At 41.9% G+C, this 19,115-nt stretch overlaps 1 protein-coding gene across 16 annotated transcripts in view; it reads left to right on the top strand.

Annotated features, from left to right (window-relative positions):
* The window catches only part of mbnl1 (muscleblind-like splicing regulator 1), a 63,386-nt gene extending 45,846 nt beyond the window's left edge, over positions 1-17,540 (top strand). For 5 of the 16 annotated variants that reach the window (XM_083783007.1, XM_083783006.1, XM_083783001.1 and 2 more), the window contains 10 exons: positions 4,883-5,101; positions 5,818-6,039; positions 6,824-7,063; positions 9,281-9,334; positions 10,602-10,755; positions 11,537-11,572; positions 12,932-13,014; positions 13,620-13,664; positions 14,497-14,568; positions 14,842-17,540. In XM_083783007.1, the coding sequence (XP_083639133.1) occupies positions 4,985-5,101; positions 5,818-6,039; positions 6,824-7,063; positions 9,281-9,334; positions 10,602-10,755; positions 11,537-11,572; positions 12,932-13,014; positions 13,620-13,664; positions 14,497-14,553 (1,008 nt within the window). In that variant the 5' untranslated portion in view covers positions 4,883-4,984 and the 3' untranslated portion in view covers positions 14,554-14,568; positions 14,842-17,540. Of the gene's footprint in view, positions 1-4,882; positions 5,102-5,817; positions 6,040-6,823; positions 7,064-9,280; positions 9,335-10,601; positions 10,756-11,536; positions 11,573-12,931; positions 13,015-13,619; positions 13,676-14,496; positions 14,569-14,841 lie in introns of all 16 variants that reach the window. The other 11 variants (XR_014570305.1, XR_014570306.1, XM_083783012.1 and 8 more) reach the window with 11 other exon arrangements.
* Positions 17,541-19,115: the final 1,575 nt, after the last annotated feature.

The raw sequence follows: 19,115 nt of genomic DNA, 5'->3' as shown, positions 1-19,115 counted from the left end.
CTCAAGATAAGAACTCAATTGCGACTTAAGTGGCCGGCAGGCCGACCGCCATAGCCATTCTAGAAGACCCGCTGCTTGCAGGGCGAAGAAAATGTAAACATCTCTGCCATGCTCGGGAGGTTGATTTTATCTCGCCGCCGTTCTCTTTTTTCTCTCTCCTCCAGATCTCCCCTGCTAGTTCAGTTGTTTTTGTGTTGTGTGTTTACGCCCCCGCCATGCAGACAGGGCTTTGTGTAGTCCATTATCCTTTAACTTCTTGTTTACAGCGCTGACTGCCACTGCTTCGTGTCGTTGTGGCGCGTCTGGCTCGCTAGGCTATAACGCACGCAGGAGCGTGCGAGACTCAAGTGAGCGATCACACAGGCCCTGGGGGGAGTTTCCATCCATCAGTGTCCATGTGTGGCATTGTGAACATGAGTCATTAATCTGTCACTTCAATCCAAGGAAGGGGCTTCTATTACCCATATTTTTATACCTTTTGCGGCCGCTCGCAGATTTTCAGTAGAAGAAGGCTGTTATTTTCTGTGAGCGACACAGTCACATGACGTATTGTACATACTTTCTTGTTGCACAGTGGACAGAGGAGGAACAGCAAAGTCAGTAAGTCACTTTAGTTAACATTGTGTGCGTCACTCTGTGCCTGTCTCAAGTCTCAACAAGCCAAGTCTGCCTAGGACAGACATGGTCCTGTGGCAATACCCCCCCCCCCCTACCTTACACACACACACACACACACACACACACACACACACACAGTCCTGGGGCAAAACGTCTCACCTGTAGTGTAGGTGGCATACAGGGGGTGTGACCCACTAATCTCCCTCAGCCCTCTCTAGGTAACATAAATACCATAGAAGTAAACCTGTAGGTGATGTTGTTGTAGTAGGTGGCCTCTCTGATGAGTGGTTTATTTTACGTTTTAAATGTTATAATAGAAAGTAATCATCATTTCGTAAATATTTCACCAATCTCTTGGTGAAATACTTTTCAAACTATTTTCAAGCATGTCCTTTGGACCTGCCGATGTGAATTATATGTCATTCACACATGGTATGGTTCATGAGAAGACTGTTGCTAAACAAAGTACTAAATACTAGGACTCATTGTCAGATCTTTTTTAATAGCTAAAAGTAGGAGTTGTAATTAATCATAATTACAACTGAGGGCTTACAGGGTTTTATGTTAACTTAACTTAAGTCTGCATGGAGGTTGGCTCATTTAGTTTCTTGTTTTTTGGCTCAGCATCAGAGTGATGTGGTAATCATCTTTAATGCAATCAGCGGCCTTACATCAGACGGGCCTAATTAGAGAATTTATGACGGCTTAACCCATTTTGGGCGGGAGCCCCTTTTGGCGTTTTAAACATTATGTTATAATTTAGCTATTGAAAAATAGCAGATCAACTTGTAGGTCTGCTATTTTTGAAAAATCGTGAAAATGTGGCGCAAATCTTTGAATATATATTTCAGAGCGAACATTTTTAACTAAAATATTTGCTTCTGGGAGGTCCCTGGAACAACATATTTTGAGATGGGGGTCCGTGGCCCAATAGAGATAATTCTGGGGGTCCTTCACATGAAAAAGGTTGAGCACCACTGACATGGAAACATGGGTTTTTCAGATTTTTTTTAGGATTTAGAAGACTTTTTTTTATCGACCTCAGTCCAAAATGAGTTAAGGTCTTTTCAATGGGTTCTAAACTGAGCAACTGGCCCCTTGCTCTTCAGTCTTCACCCAGTAAATATACAACTAACAGGATCACAGGGAGAATCTTCATGATATTTGTCTCTTTCATTTTCTTTAAGAGAGCCGTTAATTTTCCTCTAGTTGTTTCTTAATGAAACAACATGACAGGGACATGGCATGAATTACCATAGACAAGGGAGAGAAGATGCTGGGGAGCTTTGAACCTTGAGTTAGCAGAGTTAGCAGGGCTACTGGTTGAGAATGGGGGATATAAAAGGAAGAAAAAAGCCGATCTACAAGCTCACATCACATTGCTTTGCGTAGTGTTGTGAGTGTATAGATCTGTTATTCTTTACCTGTAAATAACAGGACTAGAAGATCTGCATTTCTTTCAAATTCTTTTCAATGTTTTTAAAACGTGACATGCCCAAAATAGGGGCATGTCAGCTTGTAGATCTGCAATTTTTGAAAGAAAAGTTAAACATTTTGAAAGGTTTCCGCCTATAATGACATCGATATATCGATGCCCGGGGTGAAAGTGCGTAATTGGGCACATGTCCGCCCATGTGGTTGTCACCTGCCAAGTGAGAATGCATGAGAGCTGCCAGACGTGAACTCCAGGCAGACACTTTAGACTAGGTTTACTGGATATTAATGTAACTCTTCCGTGAAGAGACACCCGTACTCCCGTAGTCATTTAAATGTCCTCCGCCGCTTATCCTCTCATTGCCTCACACCTGTCCGGCGCTCGAGTGTCGAGTGAAAGTGCAGGAGAGGAGGGAGGGAGGGAGAGTGGGAGACCAAGCCACAAGGGAGTATTGAGACCAGTCTCGACGGGGACAGTTCTGTCAGCAAGCGAGACTTCAGACTGCTACAGTCAGCTCAGCTGTGCGGCCCAGGAAAAAACAGCAAATACAAAGCTTTGCGTGCATGCGTGTGTGTGTGTGTGTGTGTGTGTGAGAGACATGTGTCTTCCACCTGTTGAACATGAACATGACCTCAGTTGCGCCCACGCTTTTAATGTGCATGCATTCTCGCTTACGTGAGTATGCGGGTCAGACTGTCTTGACCTATGGTGACCTCAGCCTTCTGGGGTTGATTCTAGATGCCCCCCCACCTCTCCCCTGACTACCGGCGGTATAATTGGATACTCACAGCGGCAGCTAGCTAGCAGAAAGGGATCTCTGACTTAGATAATGCTGCAGGCTTTGAAGCATAAACCTCCTGATGGTGCTGGTGATATAACATCTATGGATCATATGAGTGCATGGTATTAATAGGCTGCTAAACGTTTAGCCTCGCTGAATGTCCCACGATGCCTGTCGCAACCTCCGTTGACCTGGCGCACACACTTGCATACCTGAGTGCACACCACACGTACGCGCACACGTGCACGCGCACGCACACACACACACACACACACACACACAGACACACACACAGACACACGACTCAGAGTGTACTGAGTACACTCTACTTGAACTTGAACTTCAATTGAGTTCAGATCACATCTGTGGAACTATAGCACACTGCCACAGCCAGCCAAACAACAAGTTCACCGGTATGCTCCAGGGCTCTATCCTTGGTCTCCTGCTTTTTTTCCCCCCTCTACACGGAATCTCCTCGCAGACATGTTTTTGTTGCCTGTTATGTCATTGCTCAGAATAGTGACGCTGGGGTTCATGTGGTTCATGTGGTTCCAATGTTCCAATTGTTTTGTTGTTTGTTTGTGCTACAATTGTGCTATACGGCTTGTGCAGTAAAATGTATCATTTGTGCTGGTATGGTTTTTGAAAGCCTTTAGACTTTAAGACTGCCAGATATTTCTTTTAGCGATTCTGACATTTGTCTCGGACAATTCTCCAAATACCCTCTGAAATTATGTGTGCAATCAATGCCCCTACTTCCCCAAATTGACATATTCAAAACATAAAGTGCCACAGATTTTAACCTTACCCAGCAAAAAAAAAAGTTTTAATCCCGTCGGTGCCATGCAGTAGTTCCCTGTATTCCTCAATGGTTGTAGTGGAAACAAGGAACTACGTTGACATTCAGCTACAGACGGGATTAAAACACCTATTTATTGAACATATTACAGAACACAATTTCATTTGGGGTCATTTATATTTATATAAACTTTATATTTTGAATTTGTATTTGTATTTGAAGTTCGGTCATTATTAAACACAGAATTGCACTGGCTATTTGGGGAAGTGTCCAAGACTGTGTCAGAGTCAAATGTAATCTGTTACAGTCTTGGTCCAAGGCTATAGGTTTTTTATATAAGCATATTCAACATAATATTTTGCTGTCGTATGCATTTGGAAGAAGCCACTTCTAGGCTAAATTGCTCCAAAATGGTTGACTATACAAGACACAATGACATCCCTAGTCAAATATACAAATATACCCTCCCTTTCAAATATACAAACCTGCAAAAACATAATGAAATATTGTTTTCACAGTGTATAACCCAACACGTACATAGATAGCGCAAACATAGGAATACACTTTGTAACTTCTTATTGTATGTGATCCTATATTATTACTATTACTATTTGATGTATGATGATGTATTACCTCGTGTTTACCTTGCTTATTGTAAATCGCTCTGTATTAATAATCTAAATTGTAAATTGTATTCAGTATCAATCAAGATCAAAGGCGCACCTAAAATCTGTGGCATGGAGTTACAGTAGCTACTGTACAAGACACACGCATGCACGCACACACACACACGTACGCACACACACACACACACACACACACACACACACACACACACACACACACACACACACACACACACACACACACACACACACACACACACACACACACACACACACACACACACGTGTCCACCACTACATAGTCTCTACATGAAGGACCCCCTTGAAAGCGAGATGATGCATCTCAAGGCGTTCATCCTTTTAATAAAAGTAATACTGTATACTATACATGTATAAAAGTAATACTGCATGTATACTATACTGTACATGTATATGCCTTTCCTATTCCATTCTATTATATTCTGTTCTATTATTTTTCCATCCATGACAGTATTGATCAGTATAGGCTAGGCTATGTTTTACTTTGACCTGTCTTTACTGTATACAGTCATTACCTGGCATTATAAAATGCATGAAACAATCTCCCAGTAGATGGATACTAACCGTATACCCTCCACCACCAGGGCCGTTGCTCCAGGGAGAACTGCAAGTACCTCCATCCTCCCGCGCACCTAAAGACCCAACTGGAGATCAATGGGCGGAACAACCTCATCCAGCAGAAGAACATGGCCATGCTGGCCCAACAGATGCAGCTGGCCAACGCCATGATGCCCGGCTCACAGCTACCGCCTATGGTGAGGGGACACACACGTATGAACATACCACAGCTACAGCAATACATGGTGAGATCAAGCACGTGGGACACAGGGACACACACACACACGCACGCACGCACGCACGCACGCGCGCACTCACACATTATCATGTGCGCTGACATTTGTGTTGTTGCCGGCTGCTCATTGTGCAGCTTCACAATTTGCAAAAAGCGCTAGCTTACCGCTCTCTGGGCTCTATTCTACGCATCTTAAGTACCAGGTCTTACGAATTAATGTACAAATTAATGTACAAATTCAAAGATTTGTTGCCGCATTTTCACGATTTTTCAAAAATAGCAGACCTACAAGCTCGTAGCGCGGCACTCGGTGGCGCGCTATGAGCTTGTAGATCTGCTATTTTCAATAGCTAAAGCATAACATAATGCTAACACCAAAAGGGGTTCTCGCCCAAAATGGGTTAAGTAAAAGGGATAGTTCACTATGGAGACACAAAGGAGACTCTTTGTGTCTCCACAGGGAGGCTGGTCATCAAATTATTGTCTTAAGAATGCGACAAAAACTAAACAATATCCATGAATTCCAGACTCCATGGGGTGAGTAATTGTCTAATTGATATTTTGGGGGTGAACTGTCCCCGTTAAGGCATAAAACCTGGTACTTAAGACGTGGAAAATAGGGCCCCCTCTGTGTGTTTCCGTCCACGGCACTTTTCAGTCTGTAACACATACAGCGTTTTGCCCAACACCGCTTCACTCCTGCCTCACCGTCACCTCCCTCCCTAGCCCATGTTCTCGATGAGCCCGGGACTGGCTTCCAGCGCCAGCGCAGCAGCCGCAGCATCCGCAGCCTTTAACCCCTACCTGGGGCCGGTGTCGCCGGGCCTGATGGCACAGGAGATCCATCACAGCGCCCCTGTCCTCATGTCCTCCAGCCCCAACATGAACCAGGTCCCAAACGCAGCCGCCGCAGCCGCGCAGAAGCTACTGAGGACGGACAGACTGGAGGTAACGACAGATGGAATGCACCGACACACGGGGCAGACAGAGGCCATGTGGTCAGAATGAACAGAGCGCCCCTTGTGAAGTCTATATCAAAGTTAGTTAGGAATCAACAATCCACATGAGGGCGAGGGAGGCTCTAATTGACTCATGAAGCCTGAGTGTTGACTTACAAGTGGCCCTTGTAAGTTGCTCTGGATAAGCGTGTGCAAATGCCGAATTGTGATTGTAATTGTAGCAAATGTTGTAAACAATAACAGTCGGTGTTGTCTTCTGAATCATATAGTTTGACTGGGTTGTTCTTACATGGGGTCTAAGAACTGTGTAAACAATCATATCAATACTAGCACAAATGCCACTGTTATCTCCCTCTGCGTTACGGTTTTCATTGTCATCATGTCAGGAAAACAAAGCAGCCTACACATTCTAGATCCTCTGTCACTCAGACTTGCATTTCCACTAGGTTTTCCTTTGACTGTATGGCCTGCACTGCATATACCTATAATACATAGCATACTGTACATGCCACAGATGCACATAACACTGACGAAGCAGATATGCAGCGTGGCAAGCAAGCAAAACATGTGCACGTGGTAGACGTTAGCTCAGAGCTAGTCAGTGCTAATGTGAAAGAAAGTGCTGCCCTCTGGTGTCCTACATGCGGCACAGAAGGAAAGAGTAACAGCCGCACACTGCCTCTTCTCATCTTCTCATGGCCTGTCCCATCTGCCCCGCTCCTGTCCCATCTGCCCCGCTCCTGTCCCATCTGCCCCGCTCCTCCCCCCCTAAGGTGTGTCGCGAGTACCAGAGGGGTAACTGCTCCCGGGGCGAGAACGACTGTCGCTTTGCCCACCCGTCTGACAGCACCATGATCGACACCAACGACAACACAGTCACCGTGTGCATGGACTACATCAAAGGCCGCTGCTCCCGGGAGAAGTGCAAGTACTTCCACCCCCCGGCCCACCTGCAGGCCAAGATCAAGGCCGCCCAGCACCAGGTGAACCAGGCCACGGCCGCGGCAGCCATGGTGAGCAGCCTGGAGAGCATCTTTTAGAGACAACGTTCACTGCACTCACAGTCAGTCAGACGCATGCACACGACACACTAGTGAGCCGTCTTGGATCAAGTCAGTCTCACTGGCAGACATGGCAAAATTATACATATGATAATTAACATAATATAATTCATATATACCATCATACAGTGTGTGCGTGTGCACTGCGCGCGCGCGCGCGTGTGTGTGTGTGTGTGTGTGTGCTAGTAAAAACTGATTAGGCTAGATCACTTGTCAAGGATTCCCATAGACACTAATCTGATGTCCAAATCTGTGGTACTATCGTTTCGGGATTATATTTTTTATATTCCTAATTTACTTACTTTATTTAACTAATGTTTGAACCCAGGTCCAAATGGGGCCTTGATTTGAAGAAGCTTACTATATCAGTGTCTATGGATGGATTCTGCTTGGAGTGGGAAGCACAGAAAGAGCATGTTCATACTGTCCTCGTCTTTTTTTCTTTCTTTTAAAGGCATTGCCTTCTTACAGTAAAACCAATAAGAAAGGTAGGCCTTTAAAAGGTGCTAGTAAGTGTGCTTTTTTGGCCGAGTGAGGCACTTTTGTAAAGTTGATTATAGTTTATACCTTTTGATAAATACGCTGTCTGCTTTTTATGGCGGACCAATCGCAATAAATGTCTGTTGCCTGGATCGCTGGCCCAGCCCACAGGTCTGCAAGCTGCCTGAAAATGAGCTTCATCCAGACAGAGCTCCTGCACGAGGGCTTGATCCCATTCTGACCTGAGATCAGATTCATACGAGGTTTCCACTGGACACACACTGGTCTGATTAACCCATTCTGACCTGAGATCAGATTCTAAAAATGTCAGTCGCTCTTCGATTTTTCAAAAATAGCAGACCTACAAGCTCGTATCGCGCCACTCGGTGGCGCGATATGAGCTTGTAGATCTGCTATTTTTCAATAGCTAAAGCATAACATGATGCTGACACCAAAATGGGTGCCCGGTCAGAATGGGTTAACCCATAGCGCTGTTGGCCGTGGACTTTGTCACGTCTTTCATTCTCAGCAGAAAAAGCACGCTAGGTCCAGGCGCCACAGGCGGACAGTGTGAACAGGCCCTAAGGAAAGAGGCCAGAAGCCACAGAGCGCACAGTAAAAATAATAATAACCTGTATGGGTTAAATTAAACCCTCAGGACTGTGCCACGTGGGGTGATATGAAAGCGAACCAGACAGCGATTATGTACACACACCAGTCATCAGTGTCACAAAATGAGAAAATGTATGGAGTTGTTTGTTTCCTGGTCTGGTTTCGTGGCAGGGTCACTGTCTTGTTCCTCGTTCACCTCACCCCACGAGCCAACAAGCCGATTGAAGCTGTTGGACGACAAAGAGCTACTGTCGGCCTGGTCCGGTGGTCTGTCTTAAGCCTAATTTATACTCTATACACTATGACGGTGTTGCTTGCCAAAAAGATTCTTTTGTAGATCTGTTCTTTTTAGCTAGTGATACCGTCACCCTTTGCACGACCGAGTGTAACTTAAGCTTTATCTGTGACACACACCATTCTCCCTGTACTTCCTCTCCTCCACTCTACTTCCTGTTGACGTTAATAAATCGAGTCATTGTGCTGCAGAAAGTATGTCACAAAAAGAGCCCACGCAGTCACAGCACCTGAAATCACTAGCACTGCAGTTACCATTGTTTAATACAGTATAATTGTTTTCTTTGTATACTTAATGTATATACAGTATGCAGTACCTATAGCAAAGCAGAGAGCTTGGGGTGAATCATTGTAATGTGACACTGACTATGATGTGCACAGTGAAAGAGAAACGTCTGAATTGTACAATGTATCTATTAATTTTCTGTCCAGTATGCTTGGCGAAACCCACGTAAAGTAACGATTGAAGAATTTTGCAATATTGCTGTATATTCATTCATCTTTATGTACAACAGTTAACTTATTGTAGACTTGACAGTAATATCTCATTTGACTGTTCAGCAGTAGTGCTACAGTAGTATTCACACACTGTGCATGCCCTAGTCTTGTTATCCCCTTGTATATTGCATTCCAATGATTTGTTTCTTTTATTTTTGTTTTTTCTCACCTATACCCAAACTGCACTGCTGCCCCCATGATGCACCTCTGCTTGCTGGTTTATGTTAATGCGCTTGAACCCCCATTGGCCCATTGCCATCATGTGCTCGCTGCCTGCTAATTAAGACTCAGTCGGCTGTCAAATCACTGAAGCGACCCCTCGACGCAACCTTTGACCTGGTACTATGACCTTTCACCTTTTAGCTTGGCATGTGGCTTTGTCGTAGTGCAGTGTTTTAACAAAGATACTTAGCTATTTTTGTCGTCCTTGTGTTAGTGCAATGTTTGTTGTTGTTTTTTTTCCTCCTGTTGCTCTGTCATTATTGCCGGTGATAAACTGATGGTGGCTTTTTCCTTTCTTCCGGGCCAGCAAGAGTGCATCCCTGTGCATCGAAACTCACCTCAAACACTAATTCAGATTCAGTAGTTTGTGACAGGAGCCACAATCAATTTATCACCCGTAGCTTATCTAACAACAGCCAGTGAGTGTTAGGGAAGTAAATCTATTTCAAATGGTGGCATGGCTTTAGTCCTGTGTCCAAAGTCAATGTTTAGTGTAGTGGGGCAGCTCAACCAGTTGCATGTATGTTCCTATCCTAGTGCATGACTGATGGGTAAAGGGGCGGGGCTAAGGGTTACAACAGTCTGTGTTAAAATCACCCAGATGATTAGAGTTCAAATGATAGTTCACTCCGTCATCAAACCTTGTCATGAATATTCAGACCTCAAGAATGGTCTCATGCCAAGACATACAATATGTACCATATTATCGCACACATCTCCAGGTGTAATGGTGCCTAGCTTTGTGAATGTCGGACTCATCATAATAATAATAATAATAATTAAACAGCTCATTTCACACCCTTGCCATGAGACCTTTTTCGACATCTGTCACCGGAGTGAACCATCACTTAAACGTGGCTTACATAGTTTATCATGGAGCTAGCAGTGCAGCCTCCTTCTCTCTGTGCTTCTCTCTGTTCCACCTCTTGTTAGCAGCCTTGCTGTTTTATACTAGTTAACGCTTGCCTCTGTTGCACTTAGTCAGCCCTAGCACAATGTACAATGTAATCATCTCAGTGAAGCTTCTTGATAAGTATGGATGTGATATATGTACAGTATATATGCTTGTTAGCGAGTAGCGACAGTAGGCACCATGCTCCTGCTTGTGTAGTATTTGTGTTAGACTGCTGCTTGCTTGCTGATGATGACGATGATGATGATGTTATTGTACAAACAGGATGTTGTGATGTTGTCTCTTCGGTGTCCTCTAACTTAACTACTATTCTTTTTTTTTTCTTTCCCCCCACATTTTGTTTTGCCTCCCTCCTACACGCTGTCTCATCTCCTCCACGCACCTGCCTCTCTGTCTTCTCTCTGTCATCTCTCTCTGTCTCTCTCTCTCTCTCTCCCTCTCTCGCCTCGTCGCTCTGGGCTGACTGGGCAGGGTATCCCCCATAGTGTCATGGCTCCCATGCCAAAGCGGCAAGCCCTGGAGAAGGCTAACGGTGCCTCAGCAATGTTTAACACTGGCATGCTCCAGTACCAACAGGCCCTGGCCAACATGCAGTTCCAGCAGCAGGCTGCTTTCCTCCCATCAGGTATGGCTATACCCAACGCTAACCCAATGATAAGGCTCACCCAACCAACAGGGGAGGGGATAGTGGGTAGATACAGTATATATACGCTCAGCATGGTACACATTCAAAGTGCCAGCCAGAGTTGTCCAGGTTATGAAAGCTTCAACATAACTTGCTGAGCTTTGTATGCCCCTTGCATGGCCGCCATGTTCAGAGTGGGTTTTGGGACGTCTGTTTGTAGTTTACAATAATAGAGCAAGTCACTCCTCCTAACATGGATGCATAGAACGAGTGGGGAATATGTGGGTCTTTGGAAGACGGATGTGATATCGGTTTTGATGCAACATTAACTTAATGACATAATGGTCGTTGGGGGCTTTCAGCTTTGGTGGGATGAATCGGGTTTGGAGGGGTTGGCATCAGTTTGGCTACAAACAAACATGCTGTGTTTAGCTTCCTGTACAGAGCTGCTGTTTTCTTCTCACTTCTGTCTAGAGTGTGTATATAATGTTTAATACTTAGTCGTAATTACTATTATGTATGTATTACACATTGATATGCATTACACTTCAGACAAAAGTATCACGTGACTCTGTCTCCTGATTGCCAATATGAGTTCATCACTTCACCTGTCCAATCACTGATGACTGATGAGCTGTGTTGTGCTGCTGTCCAAAAAATATTAACCTTTTTTTTCCCCCCACACCTTATCTCTCCCCTCACTCTAACGAACTTTGTGATGGGCTGTTTTGATTTCTCTTCCCTTTCCAATCCACTTCCTGTTGCACTGCATGATCGGCAGGCTCAATATTGTGCATGACACCTTCAGGCGGCATTGGTAGGTTCCAGCTTTCCTTCTTCAGTTACCTTTAAGCTCTTTGGCCTGTGACTCGCACATCATCAACATCCAAATGCCAAAAAGAGTGGTTGGTGGCTTGTTCTTGCCAACTGCAGAATCCTACATGTCACGTACTTAATTAAGTTTTGGTCATCCTCGCTCAATCACTTATTTTTAAAGTGGGTTTTGGTGATTTGAGAGTCACGGTGTCAGTAGGTATGTAGGATAATGATGTGAGAAGTTATGCACAAGAACATGTCCGCTAAAGCCTGATTTGTACTATACTATACACTATATGTGTGTTGTGTGCTGGAAATAGCCAATCTACAAGCTTGTAACTTGTAGATCGGCTATTTGTGGCGCGTGCCAATCAGTATAAATTAAGCATAAGAAGACGCAAACAATAGCAGAATGTATTTTTTTTAATTATTATTATTATTTTTACATAAAAGTCTTAAATGTCTTTAATGCACATTAAATTTACTTTTGTCCTTTTTGTTACTTTTCCATGTACACCTGTATTGCTTGACCACCCCAGTGGCTCTGGCAACTCTTTTGTATGACAACCCCTGCTTTGGCTGGTTTAACCTATTGAAACGTCTTTGAAAACACCCAAGCTCACCCGAGATCAGTAATAACTTGTGCCCTTATATCTCCTCTGCCTGCCTTGCCAACCTCATCTTCAAGACTCAATTATGGGGGATTATTTTAAAGCTGTAATCTGGAATTTATTTTAACGAATACATTTGTATTTAGTACTACAGTATGTACATCTGCTGTGGTTGGAGGAGGTGATCTCCTTCCATTGATAAATGTAGCCCCTGGTGTTAGAAAGGACACCTACTGGTCGACAAGTAGTACTACCTGAAGTTCATAAAGTGTAATGTCTTGATTGGCCAAGCAAGCTGCGAATGCCTCTTTCCAGAGCGGTATAAATTTGGTCTCATGTGGAAGACACAGGTTTTATCCCGACTAGGACATACAAGTAACGGATTGCAGCATTAAAGGCACAGCATGTTTTAAATCAACTGCTTTCTTGGTGTTTAGTTACAAACTATAAGGTCCCTTAATTATGTGTTTATTCTTTATACCGTAGTCAGTGGTTTATTCTACACAGTTACTGCGACTACTGTAGTACCATAAACACACTGGCATGTGATTTTTGTGAAGTCATATTTTGTCATTGTTGGCAGAGGAAAGGAAGGGAGATAGTTAAACTGAGACTCCATTTTACGCCCCTTTGTTTTTTTGTTTTTTTTTCCTCCTTCCCAATTTGCCTGGTACCTGTCCTACATGTGGCTACACACTGCGCCTCTTTGGATTTTTTGCTTACGTGATTTTCCCTCCCCCCAAAAAAAGTTCCCATGATGCACGGTGGTACTCCTGTGTCTGCAGCCTCCGCATCTGCCACAAGCCCCTTCGCAGCTGCCTCCGCCAATCAGGTTTGCACTTCTGTCTCTCTCTCTCCCTTTCTATGTCTCTCTCTGTCCCTCTACAGCCCCTCTATTTCTCTCACTCTTATCTTTCTCTGTGTGTGTGTGTCCCTCTCCCTCTCTCTCTCTCTCTCTCTCTCTCTCTCTCTCTCTCTCTCTCTCTCTCTCTCTCAATGCACATGGTGAATCTGGGATGCTTCCGTCTGAGAGGGGGTGGGCTGGGCTGTTTACTCCCTCCGTCTGAGAGGGGGTGGGCTGGGTACCTCCGTCTTGTTGGCCTTCACTTTTGTACACAGCAAAGTCCTCATGGTTAATTTAACTCCAAGGGTCTACACAGCGTTAATTTAGTTACATTTGTACACTCTTGGAGTTAGACTAACACTGTGGATCTGACAGTGCATCACTGTTCAACGTCATGTATATACAGTACATACTACAAGATGCTACAAAATCACATATACAAGCTGTAAAATCATACATTCTTTTGAAACTATTTAGGCAATATTTAGCTTGACAAGTTGAATGACGTGTCTGACTGTGTAAAAAAGCATACTGTATTCAATCTAATGTGTTTTCCATAATCTAAACCTACTTTTGTCCTTTCCCATTCTGAGGACTCTTCCATATCAAAGTTGACTACCAACGAATACATGCATTTGGTATGTATGAGGTAGATTCTTCCATTTCGTTTTAGAGCCATTTGCACAGTTTGTGCTGTTTGTGCAGCATTGCAACTATCTGTGCCTTTGGTGCTTGGCTCTTGTTTTGTCCCTGCTGCTGCTTACGGTGGTACAAAGCTTTACCCCATTCCTAGTTCAGAAAATAACTCATCGTTCCTGTAATCTCGCTCTAAATTGCCATCAGTTGGTAAGAAGCTTGCCCCATTTGGACTGCAATTCTGTTTGTTATTGCAAAGCAGCGTTTTGAATAAGTGAGTTTAAGTGGATAACATGACCAATGAGTCTAGATGAAATACTGTTCAGGGTTTGTTTTTTGTTTGTTTTGTTTTTTTAAGTCCTGGGTTTTGAAATGTAAAGAGTGGTGCAGGTCAACAAACTGGAGGATGTGGATTTGCATGGGGAGCCACCCTACTTACAATTTTCCCTCACCCTCATCACCCCACTCTCACCCGCACCCCATCACCCCACCCTCACCCACACCCCATCACCCCACCCTCACCCACACCCCATCACCCCACCCTCACCCACACCCACACCCCATCACCCCACCCCTCTACCCCGCTCTCCTGGCCAGAAGTCAATGTGGTGCCTGATTAGCGCTTGAATGCACTGTGGCAACTTGTATTGAATTTTGCTTCTCTGTCATTTTCAACCTTTTCAGCAATGAACTCATCACAATGTCAGAAGATGTGCTTTAAAATGTCTTAATTCATATTAGATATTTTGACTGGCGGACATCCAAGTGATTTCTTTTTTTCTTCTTGTTGTGTTGGAATATTTCATTTGATTTCTGTTCTTTCTCCACCCGCAGATTCCAATAATATCTGCAGATCATCTGAATAGTCACAAGTACTTGACTCAAATGTAGTTCCTCTCAAGAACAGTGAGTTTCTATTTCAATCCCTACCCTCTCTCTCTCTCACTCATTTCATGACAAAGTTTCTCCATTTTGAGTGAATCAGATTATATTAGTTTGAGACATGCTTGCTTGAGAGTCAGGTTGCCTAATATTATGATATGCCATTTGCTAGAACTTGTGTGCATGTAATGTAGGTTGTATATAGACATCTGCATTGTATCTGCTAAGAACCTGGAAATCTTAAGTCTCGCCAAGACTCATTTTAATGAAACTCCTGGCTTCTTTCTTGTCTTGCAGATCAAATGAATGTGTGCTGGCACCGTCCAAGCCAAAAGAGTTCAGCCTTTATGTACATAACGATCAGAATGTCAAGCAATGGGACAGGAGAGACTGCCATCTCTTAGCTGGTCCACACTGATGGTCTCGTCATGCATGTAAACATCTAGGGTGCAACACATGGTGTGGTGCCATTCACCCACATATCAACGTCAAAAGAAGAGCCAACCTCACCAACCTCTTGATTGTCAAAGTCAGCGTCCAGCTAAGCGAACAGGACATCTGGGTGCCAGGATTTGTCTCTCTTGCCCTCTGTGGGGACATCCATTCACACCATTACACCTTTTGTGACTAAATCATAGCACTCAAATTATTCTAATTAATTACTATTACTGCACAGTGCACACAGAGAAGGTTAAAGACCATGGTTACATCTGGAGTATAACATACAGTGCTGGTACGTCTGTAGACCAAGAAAGATTTTTGCTTTACATTTTAATTTTTTTAATTTTCTATTTTTATTTTAATCGAAAGCCATATTTCATGGTTTACAAGAGAAATGCAAACATGCACCTTGAATTTGAATAAAAATCTAAAAGGCACAATATATTTTAAAAAGGACTTTTATTTGGCAACATGATTTACTGTGTACAGTATTGTGTTTTTATGGCTACTAGTGAAACTAGATGTTGAAATGAGGGTCTTGGACGTATGAATGTTCTGGGTAAACCAACGTACAATACCTATGTACCTTGAAAGCACAGCCGGGCTAGCTTTTCTCACCTTGTCATATGCCATGGAGGCCATACAGCTAAAACCAGAGTGTTATCTCAACAGTGTTAATCTGTTTACCGAAGGTATGTGTTTTGTATGGCTATTTTTTTTATCCTTTTTTTCCTTCCTTTTCAAAAATTTCTGAATTAGTTTTTCTTTTCATTTTTTACATTGTGCCATTTCTTTTAGTCATTAGTTGTAAGAAATGATTTCCTTTCCACAATTTTAGCATTATGTTTCTTTTTTGTTTTTCTTTAAAAAAAAAGAAAATTAAAATGGAGGTGCCTTCTGGGTTAGTTTTTTTTTCTTCCTATCCTTTTATATTTTTTGTTTTGTTTTGTTTCTTTTTACATAGACTAAGTGTTGTATTTATCTTTTGAGATAGTCCATCGACTCTAAAGCCTGGTGAAGTTATGGGTGGTGTAGCTTCAGTTTCCTTGTCCCCCTCCGTGTTCAAAGAAGGGGGACTCTAAAACTGTCTGTAAAAGAAGCACTGGTGAAAAAAACATCAATAAGACCCAAAGGTCTACTAACTAGGTCATTTAAACCGCATGTGCACTTGAATGAAATATTTTGTTTCTTGTCACCCTGCTCAAAATTCACCTCATATATTATACAGTGCGAGTGTGTGTGTGTGTGTGTGTGTGTGTGTGTGTGGATATAAAAAAAAAATATATATATATATATATATATATATATAAACCCTTTAGTGGAAATACAACACTTATTTGAGTTGTACTTTCACAACAAAGATTACTTTTCTCATTCACTTTTCGATGGAAAACCAAAGCACAGATTTTTTGTTTTTTTTGTAATTCACGAAGGGTTACTGAAGCTTGTCCTAAGAGAGTTGAAACGTTATGGGGGAAACCCGTTTTATCATTCAGTCGACTCTCAGTTAAATATTCACTTCCCTTCCCCTTTTCCATTTTGGCAGAGGTGCGTAATAATGTGTCTTTACTGATTGTAATGTACCTAACAAAGCCTTAGATTATAACTATGGGTCCCACCCTAATCAAATGTACCTTCAATCACCATGCAGGTAAAGAACACCAATGATCTTTTATAGTTCTTAAAACATACCGCTTACAAACATTGTTTTCTTTCTCTTCCTCTCCTCTCTGTCTATGTAAAAGTAACACTTACTCTTAAATTTCATTGAACTTATGTGTTATGTACTACTTAAGAATTTGAATCTATTTGAGGTATGTAGTTGTAGATTTTATTTAATTTTTTGCCTTACTATATATTACTTGACAACATTGATATAGCTGTTGTAGATTTTGAGGTAGTATGACATTCATAACTTCTTTTTTGTTTTGTTTTTCAAACCATATAAATGATAATGTATTGAGTCAGTTTTCAATATTCACTTCGTTCATATAGCTGGATGTCTCTTTTTTTGTTAATGTTACATTATCAATTAAGTTTGTTGATCAAAGACTTTTTGATACAAGGAATGAGATCAGTAGAATTGCTGCAACTGCAGTGGCTGCAGTTACTGTCGTTAAAAGAAAACAACTAATATTTTAACCAACTTAAATTCTCCTTGTAACATGTCAAGATCATGTTTGAAAATATATTGTATTGAAATATAGATTGTCCATGTTTTAGAGTAAAAATTATTTTCTACTGTATCCATTTCAAAAAAAGAAAAAGATATGTATTATTGTTTTAATATTTCTTAAGTTTGCCCTGAATGTCAGGCCAAAATGAACAGTGAGATTGACGTGTCTTTGGATGTTTGGAGGGTAGTGAGATTAGGTGTATGAAAGCAAAGACTTTGCCAGGTCGGTGAAGTCAGTAATGCTGCAGATGATGAGTTCTAACCTAAGGGACGAAGGTTGACTTTTTGCACTTCTGTATATAGTCAAATGAACAGAGAAAAAAAAAACATGTATCATATTGAGATATTATTTTGAATAAAAAAAGATCTATAATTATAAGGAATTTTGTTAGATTAATTTAAATTCTTAAATTAGAAGACCAGCTAAAAAAATGCTTGCAAAGAAGGGCACTAGTTTCTTGGCCAATGCATTCAGAGAAAGCTATGCGCTTTTTGGCTTATTTTGTCAGTGGTTAGTATTGCCAGGGAATGTTGTAGGGGAGTAGATATCCCCGTGTCATGCTCACTCCCACCCCACTTGTAGGATGACATATCAAATGCTGTCCATATATCAGTTGATGGACTTGGTCATGCAGTATTGCTGCTCCCATGAAACTATCTGAAATCGTATTTATATTACAGTTTGATTTGACTGCATGTAAAATAACAAAAAAAAAGTAAACAAAATAAACTACATAGATATCTAAGGAAAGTTAATGCATTCAGACTACAAAATACACAATAACATATATTTTTTTTCAAATGACATACAGTAGATAACATCCACAACAGGGAGAACTAATACTTTGAAAAACAAGTCATCTTACTCTTGTGTGATATTTTCCAAGCAGCCATGATATTTAAAGAATAATTAAATATTAGCACCCATCCACCCCAGATATGTTTCTCTCATCATAGCCGTATAATTACAGTCTATGTTGATTCACAGGACATTGTTCTTGCTACCGTAGCTGTGCACTCAGCAGGTGAAGGTTCACCACACCAAATAATACCACACTGGCAATTAGTCTTCAAAGTGAATGTAACCATCTCCAAGTTCGAGGTCGCTGTACAGTTGCTATGGAACCAAAGCACCATTTTCTCCAAAACCAAGCAGGCTGCTGAGCCGCTTGGATAATATGTTCAGTCCCTTGACTTGAACCAAGGTTTTTCCTTCCCTGCTGGGGGCACATATACGATTTGACTGCTTTTTACTTGTAAGTGCAACCACCATTTACATATTTGCTAATAGTTGCCACACAATAATGTAATATTCTGTCTTCAAATTGTTGCACATTTTATTGTTGCCATAATGACTCTTGCTGTATGGATAAAAAAAATCTGAATAAAACAAAAAATTATTTGCTCATGCAAACCACCTGTGGTCACAGTTTGTGTGTAACCCAGTCCTCCTAGGTTATAAGGTATACATGCTAGTAGTTTTCCTATAATTAACATGTTTGGGTTGTTCTGCGTTAAGTATTTCCATTTCAGGTAACTTTATAACCCTTCTTATAGTAAATTCCAAACCATTGCAGTACATTAAGTTTAATTCCTGTGTTCCTGTGTGCCAGCATGAAGTTAACAGAGCACTTCACCCATTTTCAACATTATCTTCATATCTTCATATAATTAGTCCTCATAAAATGGAAATATTTCTAATCTGTGTGGCATTGATGGGCTGTGGACAGTTCAGAAAGCCTGCCTAGTGCCTACCAATGACAATGACATAATCATGGGGATTCCAAGCAAATGGAAACTGCAGCCTTTCTATTCCTGCTAAGTTATCATGCTGAAATAGAAGCCATTGTTCTCTTGCATTAAAAAATATATTATATTGAAAATAATTATTTAAATCTGTTTTAAATCTTTGAAATGATCAAACCTGCCTACTGATGATGTCACTGGTGTCCAA

Source organism: Protomyctophum parallelum (genome assembly GCF_964188405.1).
Source record: "Protomyctophum parallelum genome assembly, chromosome: 14".
Classification (NCBI taxonomy): Eukaryota; Metazoa; Chordata; class Actinopteri; order Myctophiformes; family Myctophidae; genus Protomyctophum; species Protomyctophum parallelum.
Note: the sequence above shows the minus strand (reverse complement) of the source record. Positions and strands in the feature narration are given on the sequence as shown.